General features: G+C 41.3%; 1 protein-coding gene across 2 annotated transcripts in view; it reads right to left on the reverse strand.

The window, feature by feature from the left end:
• Window positions 1-13,220, reverse strand: part of LOC126336962 (lysosomal alpha-mannosidase-like) — a 132,324-nt gene that overhangs the window by 58,485 nt on the left and 60,619 nt on the right. For both annotated transcript variants that reach the window (XM_050001177.1, XM_050001168.1), the window contains exons 3-5: window positions 3,985-4,066; window positions 852-1,037; window positions 118-323 (exon numbers count right to left, since the gene is read on the reverse strand). In XM_050001177.1, coding sequence (XP_049857134.1) covers window positions 118-323; window positions 852-1,037; window positions 3,985-4,066 — 474 coding nt within the window. The remainder of the gene's footprint in view (window positions 1-117; window positions 324-851; window positions 1,038-3,984; window positions 4,067-13,220) is intronic.

The raw sequence follows: 13,220 nt of genomic DNA on the forward strand, positions 1-13,220 counted from the left end.
AGGAATCAATGGACATTGCTCTCTCTTTTTGAGTGCAATTTATGACAAACTTCAATTCATCTGTGCAGATGCAAACTTAATTTCTCTTCCAACATTTGACTTTTCTTTCCCACTCACCTAAATTAGCACTAGCTTGCCAGATCATTTCTGCTGTCTTTGACTTAAGTCTTGTCGATTTATCTTGGTAATCTAATCGCCCAAACAGCAAACCATCATATCCCATCTGTGCGAACATAGAAGCCATTTCACGTGAGTGACCAAATGGATCTATCTGCCATCCAGCTCGAGGTCTTCCACATTCCCCGAAAGTGTCATTGAGCTTCCTGTAACAATGTGGCAAACAGTGCTCAGTTTGTAATGCCAAAAAATTCATGCCAAACATGAGGATACGAAATTTCAAATAAAATTTATGTTGGAAATGCACAAATGTTATTTTATGGTTATAATATTTGTAGTAGAATTAGATTCTTAAACAATAAGGAGCAGTCAAATAAAACCAAACAACTACCACAAAAGGAATTGTTCCTTTCAAAAGTATTCACCACACATGTTAATACATTTATGCCACCGGGAGATGACATGATCAATTACTGTTTTGTAGAATGTGGTAAGCCACTGAATGATCCACGACTGCACCCACTCTTTCACTTCCTAGTCGGACTGAAACTGATGTCTGTGTACATCTTTCTTTAGGTCACCAAAATGTGAAAATTGCGTAGTGTTTGGTTTTCATTTGATCATTTGACTGCCCCTCATATAATAGGATCCTACTGCTTATTTTTTTCCACTAGTGTTTACTGTGTAACTTACGTAACACATATAAACATGTTAATATAGCATGTGGCATTTACCTCAATCCCCATGTAAACTGATCAATCGTGGACTGGTAATGTGTCCCAGCCTCATCATTCATGCTCCATGCACCTCCTGTAAACTCCAGTCTACCGGAACTAACAAGCCTTTTTACCTGGTGGCGAACAGAGTCATGTTGTTCTTTCCACCATTTCCAGAAAAAGGCTGTTTCAACATAAATAAACCTGCAAATATAAGGTAAGATGTATATTTTGATGGTTATTTTCCGTAATACACAATATACATAGAAAATGAAAGCATTTAACAACAAAAAGCAGAATAATAGCATAAAATGTTCAAACAGAGAAAATGATGACAGAAGATATCTCCTTTCTGCAGTTAAAATTAGAAGTTGGTTATTACAAAGTATTATTCCAAGTGAAAACAGAATCAAATCTAGCAAAATGCAATGATGCATGACAAATGGAATGAAATAATAAGCCAGCCATTATATAATATTATTTCACATGGAAACAGAACAAAACCTAATTAAACAATGACGGCAGAAAAATGAAATGAACAGATATCTGCATATTTCTCTACAACATATTCCTTACCCATCATCAGACCCACCCGGATAGTTATGCATGTTAAAATCCACCTCAGTTACCCAGTTTGCAAACAATTAGGAAACTTTCATCAACTTGAGATCAAACACAACCCTGATGAGGCAACAAATCTGTGACACATTTGTTCAAGATTGTTGCCATGAAAAATGACATTCTTAAATAACCTTCCAGTTGGTAACAGCTATACTTTTTCACAAATTGCAAATAAGAGATTTATATGTACATCATCAACAATGTTATTTTTGCAGAATACATAACAGTTACTAAAAGGTAAAATTTTTATTCAAGGTAATATATGTTACATTTATCACAATTTAGAAAAATGGTAACTGCAGCTGAAAACAAAGTTTCACTTTCAGAGGAACAAAAAAATATAGAATTAGCACATTCAACAGAGCTAATAAAATGAGTGTAAATTCAGTTTTAAGTGTGATAAATGTTAATTTATCAGTTTATTTAATTATCCACCAGTAGACAATCTGAACTGTGCAGATGGTTTCAGCACACTCTTGCCTCCATAAAACCTTTTTTTTATATGTTGTTCTCCTGCTGCCACTTGGTGAATACATTTTTTTTATCTATCCAGTTAAATTATATACACGTTATGTGCTTTACTATGTTTCATAGTTGTACATCACAATTCTGTTGAATTGTATTGTAAAATGCCTCTTAATAACAGTAGTTATGATTAGCATAATTGTCAACATAATTTACATATCCTTTCAGGTAATCCTTGACAGGATAAAAACATTTTGGTAACAGATAATTTTAAAAAGAATTCCTAGAGGCATGATTTCACTTTTATCTTTGATCTTGTGTATAATTTAATTCATTACACAGCACACTATTTTGTGTTTTGTACTGTTTTTCCTACTGAGACATAAATGGTATCTGCATCTGGTTCCACATTCACGTAGAGGACCTGTTTGAAGGGTGCTGGTCAGTGTCTCTTCATCTGGATCATTGTTTACGTAATTTATTCACATAGAACGGCCAAAACCCTCTTATATTTAAACAACTTAGTGCTGAGGCTTCTCTATTTACTTTTCATTATAAATCACACCAACCTTTTTTTAGCTTAAAGGTTGTTTGTATATTCTGCTCATTTGTTCCCCAGATTGTTATATCATAACTATTCATAAAAATAAACATAAGCAAAAAGTGTTGTTTTAGTGCATGAGCTACTATGCCCTCAATTTATTATTCTAAACACATAGCATGCTAAAGCTATTCACTTCCCAAAGGCAATAATATGCTTAGTCTATCTTCCTTGTGAATTTATGAGGGGTGTGAGAAAAGTGATGAGACTGATATTTTATCAACCAAAGTTTTTATTTTTTTCAAACAACAATATTGTCCCCTTCAAAGATGTTTCTTTCACCAGCTATATACTTGAGGAGCCGTCATTCTCAGTCTTGGTAGCAACACTGAAAGGCTTCAATCTGGTAGGATCTTGAACATGTCAGTCACATTCTTCTGAATGTTCTCCTGAGGCTCAAAATGATGTTCCTTTTAAGTCATTTTTCAAATTCAAGAAAAGAAAAAAGTCCCATGCTCAGATCAGTTGAAAGGGGGCAGTGAAACAAAGAAATGGCTTTTGAGGTCAAAAGTTTTGTAATGGGAGTGGCCATATGGCATGCACTGTCATGATGCCACATCCACTTGTCCACAATATCCGATCCCACTCGATTCCCCTTTCCCTGAATCTCTCAAGGGCATCTTTGTAAACCACTTTGTTAAATGTTACTCCTGGAGGAACAAATTCTTGATCCATGATACCCCTATTGTCAAAAAAGGGAATCTTCAATTAGCTCATTCGAGCTTTTTCCAGTCACAAAGACATCACACTATAACACTCCTTACTATGCGGGTTTGTCTCATGACTGTACTAAAAAATCCATGATTCATCACCTGTGATCACATGACAAACATTTGTGGTGATTGGCAATCCTCTCATACTGATCAATGCACATTTCTGCAATTGTCCTTCTGATCAGTTCTGAGATGTTTTGGCATCATTTAGGCACAAACCTTTAGCATGTGCAAACAGTCAAAATTTGATGTACTGTGCCCGTGTTGGGGCTTAACAGGTCACCCTACATCCTTATTGTTACAGTCTGATCTCAGAAGAGCATGCACACATTTGACATTTTCATAAGTTTTTGAAGTGAAGGTCTCCCTGAGTGAGGTTCATCTTCAATATGTTCTTGGCCTCACAAGAAAAAAAAAAACTTGTGCTCTTGGTAAGGAATGTTCCCCATTGGGCTGCTTCAACTTTTGAAAGGTCACTCTCACAGATTACCCAAGTTGAACATAACACTACTCTAAACTCTGCTGTTCCATTTTTGTAACACACAACAAAAACTAAACTTCACTGATATCATTCACACTGTTCTTAGGTCTTAATACTCTTCACATGGCACACATTGCATACATGCAAACCTAGAAGTTCTGATGCTGATATGAGCTCATCTCTCACATTTTAAAACCTTGTTTGCCAAATTTTGCAATGTTTATACAACAAAATTAAATTTATTTGTGCACAGAAACAATAATTACTTACTTTTTTGATGGATCACGGGCTAAAGCCTGAATCACCGAGTCTAATATATACTGAACACCAGCCTTCTGTGTCATAGAACGGCCTATGGAAGAAAACAGTCTATGTAAGACAAGAACTGCAAGGTCAATAACAAGGATGATAATTTTATACAACACACAATAAACAAACATTTTAAGGTGCCATCTTTCACACTTTTACATTCAACTACAAGGCTGTTTAAGAGAAAACAGGCTGCAGATCAAATGTGCCCTTGCAGATTAAACAAAAAATAAAATTATTTTCAAAAATGATACACAAATGTGCAATAGGTAAAATAAGGGAAAAGCAACCACTTACCTCTAGTGGATCAATGAGTGGAGCACATAAATATGTAACAGAAAGCAGCATTCACACTAGCTTTCAGTAATAGCTCTTTTCCTAGCAATAGTACACACGTTGCCACACGAGTGTGTGTTATGGTGTCTCTGTGTCTTGTATGTGAATGTGTATACTGTTGCCAGAAAAAAAGCAAGTGTCTGGAAGCTAGTGTGAATGCTGATTTCAGTTAAGTGTTTCTGTGCTCCATACATTATCCACCATAAGTGAGTGGTTACCTTTCCCTTATTTTACATATTGCTCCATCCAGGAAGTTTCATTATTGTTACACAAATATGTCATACACAGATATATAAAAGTATAATTATGTCCCACAAGTTTCATTAAAAATATTTACCTCAATAAAATTACACACACACACACACACACACACACACACACACACATCTTTAGTACTAAAGACCATAGTTAGGAACCCCATTCATGATGGAAATATATTGGATATTGGATCTAATGGCAACAAATAGATCTGACCTCTTCAAGGATTCCCACATCGAAACTGGCATCAGTGACCATGACACGGTTGTGGCAACAATGATTACCAAAGTACGAAGGACAATTCAACAAGTAGAAAGAGATATATATACTCTCCTGGAAATTGAAATAAGAACACCGTGAATTCATTGTCCCAGGAAGGGGAAACTTTATTGACACATTCCTGGGGTCAGATACATCACATGATCACACTGACAGAACCACAGGCACATAGACACAGGCAACAGAGCATGCACAATGTCGGCACTAGTACAGTATATATCCACCTTTCACAGAAATGCAGGCTGCTATTCTCCCATGGAGACGATCGTAGAGATGCTGAATGTAGTCCTGTGGAACGGCTTGCCATGCCATTTCAACCTGGCGCCTCAGTTGGACCAGCGTTGGTGCTGGACGTGCAGACCGCGTGAGACGACCCTTCATCCAGTCCCAAACATGCTCAATGGGGGACAGATCCGGATATCTTGCTGGCCAGGGTAGTTGACTTACACCTTCTAGAGCACGTTGGGTGGCACGGGATACATGCGGACGTGCATTGTCCTGTTGGGACAGCAAGTTCCCTTGCCGGTCTAGGAATGGTAGAACGATGGGTTCGATGACGCTTTGGATGTACCGTGCACTATTCAGTGTCCCCTCGACGATCACCAGAGGTGTACGGCCAGTGTAGGAGATCGCTCCCCACACCATGATGCCGGGTGTTGGCCCTGTGTGCCTCGGTCGTATGCAGTCCTGATTGTGGCGCTCACCTGCATGGCGCCAAAACACGCATACGACCATCATTGGCACCAAGGCAGAAGCGACTCTCATCGCTGAAGACGACACGTCTCCATTCGTCCCTCCATTCACGCCTGTCGCGACACCACTGGAGGCGGGCTGCACGATGTTGGGGCGTGAGCGGAAGACGGCCTAACGGTGTGCAGGACCGTAACCCAGCTTCATAGAGACGGTTGCGAATGGTCCTCGCCGATACCCCAGGAGCAACAGTGTCCCTAATTTGCTGGGAAGTGGCGGTGCGGTCCCCTACGGCACTGCGTAGGATCTTACGGTCTTGGCGTGCATCCGTGCGTCGCTGCGGTCCGGTCACAGGTCGACGGGCACGTGCACCTTCCGCCGGCCACTGCCGACAACATCGTTGCACTGCGGAGACCTCACGCCCCACGTGTTGAGCAATTCGGCGGTACGTCTACCCGGCCTCCCGCATGCCCACTATACGCCCTCGCTCAAAGTCCGTCAACTGCACATACGGTTCACGTCCACGCTGTCGCGGCATGCTACCAGTGTTAAAGACTGCGATGGAGCTCCGTATGCCACGGCAAACTGGCTGACACTGACGGCGGCGGTGCACAAATGCTGCGCAGCTAGCGCCATTCGACGGCCAACACCGCGGTTCCTGGTGTGTCCGCTGTGCCGTGCGTGTGATCATTGCTTGTACAGCCCTCTCGCAGTGTCCGGAGCAAGTATGGTGGGTCTGACACACCGGTGTCAATGTGTTCTTTTTTCCATTTCCAGGAGTGTATATCGAACAACAAGCTTCCTTACCAAACTGCTGCAATACGGAGATGACTTGTTTGTATATGAGGCAAGTGCGACAGTGTAGAGGAATTGCAAAAGATATAGAACACGCACTAGAATTGCGGAGAAATGTCTTAGCCATAGGCCAGAGGCACCCACTAAGGCCCAGGAACTGATTCATCTTTCGGTCTGACACAAACAGCCTGAACCCGAAATCTGCTAATGGCTAGGAATAATCGTGAAGAGAGTAGCCTGCTGAGAAGAAATGCTAGCCAACTTCCCGAAGTCCTCCGACACATACGGGTTCTGTACTAGGGAGCCAAGACAAAAGTGCGCGCACTGTAATCTTGGAACAAAACTCTTAGATATACTTTACAAAGTGTTGCCAATTGTGTAGGAAAATCCCCGCAACAAGTAAGCTGTGTATTATGCCAGGTGGATTTGGGATAGGAGTTGACGGGTGTGTTCATTGGCCGAGTCGATGTATAGGTGAAGGATTAGGCGGGTGAGGGCTATGGATTGTGCTGTTTGGAACTGGTATAAGGACTGATGGAAACAAGGATTGCAGCCAGAGATGGGAACTTTAAGTGTGAGGCCTTTGGGAGTAATGCCAAATGTCAGACAAGCCTGCGTAAATAAAATATGGGAGCGTAATCTGGCTAGGGTGAAGGCATGTTTGCGGAGGGAATGTAAATAAAATTGTAGCTGGTTACCAAGCCCCCACAGAACGTATCTCTGCCTACGTAGATCAACACCTTCAACCCATTACATGCAGTCTCCCATCCTTCATCAAAGACACCAACCACTTTCTCGAACGCCTGGAATCCGTACCCAGTCTGTTACCCCCGGAAACCATCCTTGTAACCATTGATGCCACTTCCCTATACACAAATATCCCGCACGTCCAGGGCCTCGCTGCAATGGAGCACTTCCTTTCACGCCGATCACCTGCCACCCTACCTAAAACCTCTTTCCTCGTCACCTTAGCCAGCTTCATCCTGACCCACAACTTCTTCACTTTTGAAGGCCAGACATACCAACAATTAAAGGGAACAGCCATGGGTACCAGGATGGCCCCCTCGTATGCCAACCTATTTATGGGTCGCTTAGAGGAAGCCTTCTTGGTTACCCAATCCTGCCAACCCAAAGTTTGGTACAGATTTATTGATGACATCTTCATGATCTGGACTCACAGTGAAGAACAACTCCAGAATTTCCTCTCCAACCTCAACTCCTTTGGTTCCATCAGATTCACCTGGTCCTACTCCAAATCCCATGCCACTTTCCTAGACGTTGACCTCCATCTGTCCAATGGCCAGCTGCACACATCCGTCCACATCAAACCCACCAACAAGCAACAGTACCTCCATTATGACAGCTGCCACCCATTCCATATCAAACGGTCCCTTCCCTACAGCCTAGGCCTTCGTGGCAAACGAATCTGCTCCAGTCCTGAATCCCTCGACCATTACACCAACAACCTGTAAACAGCTTTCGCATCCCGCAACTACCCTCCCTACCTGGTACAGAAGCAGATAACCAGAGCCACTTCCTCATCCCCTCAAACCCAGAACCTCTCACAGAAGAACCCCAAAAGTGCCCCACTTGTGACAGAATACTTCCCGGGACTGGATCAGACCTTGAATGTGGCTCTCCAGCAGGGATACGACTTCCTAAAATCCTGCCCCGAAATGAGATCCATCCTTCATGAAATCCTCCCCACTCCACCAAGAGTGTCTTTCCGCCGTCCACCTAACCTTCGTAACCTCTTGGTTCATCCCTATGAAATCCCCAAACCACCTTCCCTACCCTCTGGCTCCTACCCTTGCAACCGCCCCCGGTCTAAAACCTGTCCTATGCACCCTCCCACCACCACCTACTCCAGTCCTGTAACCCGGAAGGTGTACACGATCAAAGGGAGAGCCACATGTGAAAGCACCCACGTGATTTACCAACTGACCTGCCTGCACTGTGATGCTTTCTATGTGGGAATGAGCAGCAACAAACTGTCCATTCGCATGAATGGACACAGGCAGACAGTGTTTGTTGGTAATGAGGATCACCCTGTGGCTAAACATGCCTTGATGCACGGCCAGCACATCTTGGCACAGTGTTACACCGTCCGAGTTATCTGGATACTTCCCACCAACACCAACCTATCCGAACTCCGGAGATGGGAACTCGCCCTTCAGTATATCCTCTCTTCTCGATATCCGCCAGGCCTCAACCTCCGCTAATTTCAAGTTGCCGCCGCTCATACCTCACCTGTCTTTCAACAACTTCTTTGCCTCTGTACTTCCGCCTCGACTGACATCTCTGCCCTTACTCTTTGCCTTTAAATATGTCTGCTTGTGTCTGTGTATGTGCGGATGGATATGTGTGTGTGTGCGAGTGTACACCTGTCCTTTTTTTCCCCTAAGGGAAGTCTTTCCGCTCCCGGGATTGGGATGACTCCTTACCCTCTCCCTTAAAACCCACATCCTTTCATTTTTCCCTCTCCTTCCCTCTTTCCTGACGAAGCAACTGCCAGTTGCGAAAGCTCGTAATTCTGTGTGTGTGTTTGTGTGTTTTGTTCATGTGCCTGTCTGCCGGCGCTTTCCAGCTTGGTAAGTCTTGGAATCTTTGTTTTTAATATATTTTTCCCATGGGGAAGTTTCTTTCTATTTTATTTACATCATCATTAATTTGAACCCAACAATTACGTTTGTTATTGTCTCTGTTGCATTTCGAAATCTTCTCTATCGTCTTACTTTCTCTTTTCGTTTGTACAAGAAGTTCCACTTTGTATTCATCTTCCATTTTTCCGTAATCTACCATACATTTTATCCTGCCTAATTATACTCAATAATACGTAATTTACTTCCAAACCACAACCTAAAATTTTCAACGCTTTCAACATAACCGCTGCTATAAAATCCATTGTTCCAAGTTTACAAACATTTCGTGTAAACTCGTGAATACTATTTCACAGCTTCAGTTCCTTTCACCCTTTACACAACCATCTCCGTTTTTTTCCAACAACTTTCGTTTTATTTCCATTCCCGTTTTTCCCACAAAACCGATCATTTTTAGCAGCTTCCCACAGGTTTACACGTTATTATTTCTTTATCAAACAATTGTTAACCTCATTATCATAACCTGCCAGTACATAACCAGTCCTTTGAATACATTTACACACATATTCTTCGAGATTTTATTTGACAATTTTTTTCGCAAATTATTTTTTCCAAACTTTTTTCGACAAAATTTTTTTCGAAATTTTCTTGATTTTCCCCACCCTTTAACGTGATCTGGAGACAACATAACTACCCAACCTTTGCACCCGTTGTTGTTCACCAACCTAAGTTCAGCACATGATCAACATAGCTCATCTCAAACCAACACTTTTTCGACTTTTTTCACACCTTTATCTCTCCCTATATAAATCTCTCTTTACTTTCACTTTAACCTCATATTACCCTTTCCACCTACTAATACCATGTCAACCTCCAACATCCCTACAACGACCCCATTAAATTTTATTTACATTCCCTCCGCAAACATGCCTTCACCCTAGCCAGATTACGCTCCCATATTTTATTTACGCAGGCTTGTCTGACATTTGGCATTACTCCCAAAGGCCTCACACTTAAAGTTCCCATCTCTGGCTGCAATCCTTGTTTCCATCAGTCCTTATACCAGTTCCAAACAGCACAATCCATAGCCCTCACCCGCCTAATCCTTCACCTATACATCGTAAATAAAATATGGGAGCGTAATCTGGCTAGGGTGAAGGCATGTTTGCGGAGGGAATGTAAATAAAATTGTAGCTGGTTACCAAGCCCCCACAGAACGTATCTCTGCCTACGTAGATCAACACCTTCAACCCATTACATGCAGTCTCCCATCCTTCATCAAAGACACCAACCACTTTCTCGAACGCCTGGAATCCGTACCCAGTCTGTTACCCCCGGAAACCATCCTTGTAACCATTGATGCCACTTCCCTATACACAAATATCCCGCACGTCCAGGGCCTCGCTGCAATGGAGCACTTCCTTTCACGCCGATCACCTGCCACCCTACCTAAAACCTCTTTCCTCGTCACCTTAGCCAGCTTCATCCTGACCCACAACTTCTTCACTTTTGAAGGCCAGACATACCAACAATTAAAGTATATATATATATATATATATATATATATATATATATATATATATATATATATATATATATATATACACTCAGCAATCGAGATAAAAAATCAGTGGTGTCATATCTCAATGAAGAACTTGAAACTTTCACCACAGGGCAGGAGCATGTGGAGAAACTCTTATTCAAGTTTAAAGGTAGTGTCAAATAAAGTTTTAAGAGAATAGCTGACCACACAATGGATAGATATGTACCCAGTAGAACAGTTCATAATAGGAGGGGGACCTCCATGGTGTACAGTCACTGTAAAGAAACTTCTTAAAAAAAAAAAAAAAAAAAAAAAAAAAAAAGTGGTTACTGCACAAGAAGTGTAATATAAAGTGTAGAGCTACAGATAGAAAGATTTTGAATGAAATGCATTTGGCTGTTGAGGGAGCAATGAGTGATGTCTTCAGTGACTATCATAGCAGAATATTGTCAGCTGATAATTCACAAAATCTAAAGAAATTCTGGTTATATGTAAAGGCTGTTAGTGGCACCAAAGTTAGTGCCCAGTTCCTAGTGAATGAGACAGGAACTGAAATTGAGGGTAGGAAAACAAAAGCTGAAATGCTTAACTCCATTTTCAAATGTTCCTTTACAAAGGAAAATCTCGGACAACTGTACCAATTTAATCCTCATACCACAGTAATGGTGAATCGAATAAGTATTAGTGTCAGTGGTGTTGAGAAACAGCTGGTATCATTAAAATTAAAAAAGCTTCAGCACCTGATTGAATTCCTGCCATTTTCTATACAACATTTGCGGCCGAGTTAGCCCTTCTTCTATTTATAATAGATCATAGATCCCTTGAAAAAAACTGTGTCCAGTTCTTGGATAAAAGGCACAGGTCACACCTGTCTACAAAAAATGTAGTAGAAGTGATCCACAAAACTGTGGTCCAATATCCTTGACATACATCTGCTGCAAAATTAATTTTGAAAACATCGATCATGTGAAACCCAACTCGCACTTTTCTGACATGACATACTGCAAGGTTTTACTCAAGGCAACCAAATAGATGCAATGTTTCTTGATTTCCAAAAAGCATTTGACTCAGTACCACACCTACGCTTATTGTCAGAAGTACAATCACATGGGGGTATCAAGTGAAATTTGTGACTGGATTGAGGACATTTTGGGTAGGGAGGACACAGCCTTTTATTTTGGATGGAGGGTCCTCATCAGGTGTGCCCCAGGGAAGTGTGTTGGGACCCTTGCTGTTCATTTTGTACATTAATGACCTTGCAGACAATATTAATAGTAACATGAGGCTTTTTGCAGATTATGTAGTTATCTATAATGAAATACTATCTGAAAGTAGCTGCATAAATATTCCATTAGGTCTTGCCAATATTTGTACCACGTAGAAATCTTATCAACTTGCTCTATATGTTCAGAAATGTAAAATTGTGCACTTCACTTCACGAAATGAAATAATGTAGTATCCTATAATATCAATTAGTCACTACTGGAGTCAGCCAGTTCATACAAATACCTGGCTGTAACACGTAGGGATATGAAATGAAATGATCATATTGGTTCAGTTGTGGTTAAACCAGGTGATAGACTTTGGTTTATTGGTAGAATACTGGGGAAGTGCAATCAATGTACAAGAGAGATTGCTTACAAATTAGTCATGCAACCCAACCTACAATACTGAAGTACCAAATTGGACTAACAGGGGATATTGCACATATACTGAGAAGGGCAGCATGAATGGTCACACGTTTGTTTAATCCATGGAAGAGTGTCAGAGGGATGCTGAAGGAACTGAATTGGCAGACTCTTGAAAGCATATGTAAACTATCCCAAGAGGGTCTATTAACATTCAAGAACTATCTTTAAATGAATACTTTATGTATATACTACAACCCCTACATATTGCTCACATAGGAATCTCAAGGATAGGAGTAGAATAATTACTGCACAGACAGAGGCATTCAAACAATCATTATTCCCACACTCCTTATGTGAATGGACATAGTGAAACCCTAATACCTGGTACATTGGGATGTACCCTCTGCCATGCACCTCATGGTGTTTACAGAGTGTAGATGTAGATCTTTAGGACACCTTCTGAATTTCTCTACTAAATACAACACCTTTCCTCTGAGTCATTTTCAGTAGGTGCTGCTTCTGAAATGTACTCATTTATACATCATGTGACTGAGCTGTCAAAATGTTAAATATGAGAGTTGGAACTTAAATAGTGGCAACTATTCATTCACAACTGATACAAAAAAGTTACGTGTTTGCACCTGTTACTATCCTACAAAGTAGTGACCAGCATTGTGTTGAACCAGTTACCAGCGATGTAGAAGGTGTAGTATACTGTTAGCAGAGCCTGTTCTGTAGATAGTGTGAATGGAGCGGTCTACTGCCTGTCGAATCTCTGGAAAAGTTCTGAAGCTTCAGAATCAAATCAAAGTCACAAGGACTTAAGTCTGGGGAATATGGTGGATGGTACAGTACTTCCCAGTCCCATCGACTGAACAGAGCAGCCAGTGTTACGATACAATGTAAGAAAGCCATTTCTGCATCTCCATCAAGTCATGTGGAACACATTGTGATGCAATTTTTCCACACCCAGGCGTTCCTTCATGATGCAAAGTACAGTTGTATGTGCTAATCTGGTTTTGTGGGTGATCTCACAAATTGTATGGCGCCAATCACAATCCACTA

The sequence above is a fragment of the Schistocerca gregaria genome, chromosome 1 (genome assembly GCF_023897955.1).
Source record: "Schistocerca gregaria isolate iqSchGreg1 chromosome 1, iqSchGreg1.2, whole genome shotgun sequence".
In the NCBI taxonomy this organism is placed as follows: domain Eukaryota; kingdom Metazoa; phylum Arthropoda; class Insecta; order Orthoptera; family Acrididae; genus Schistocerca; species Schistocerca gregaria.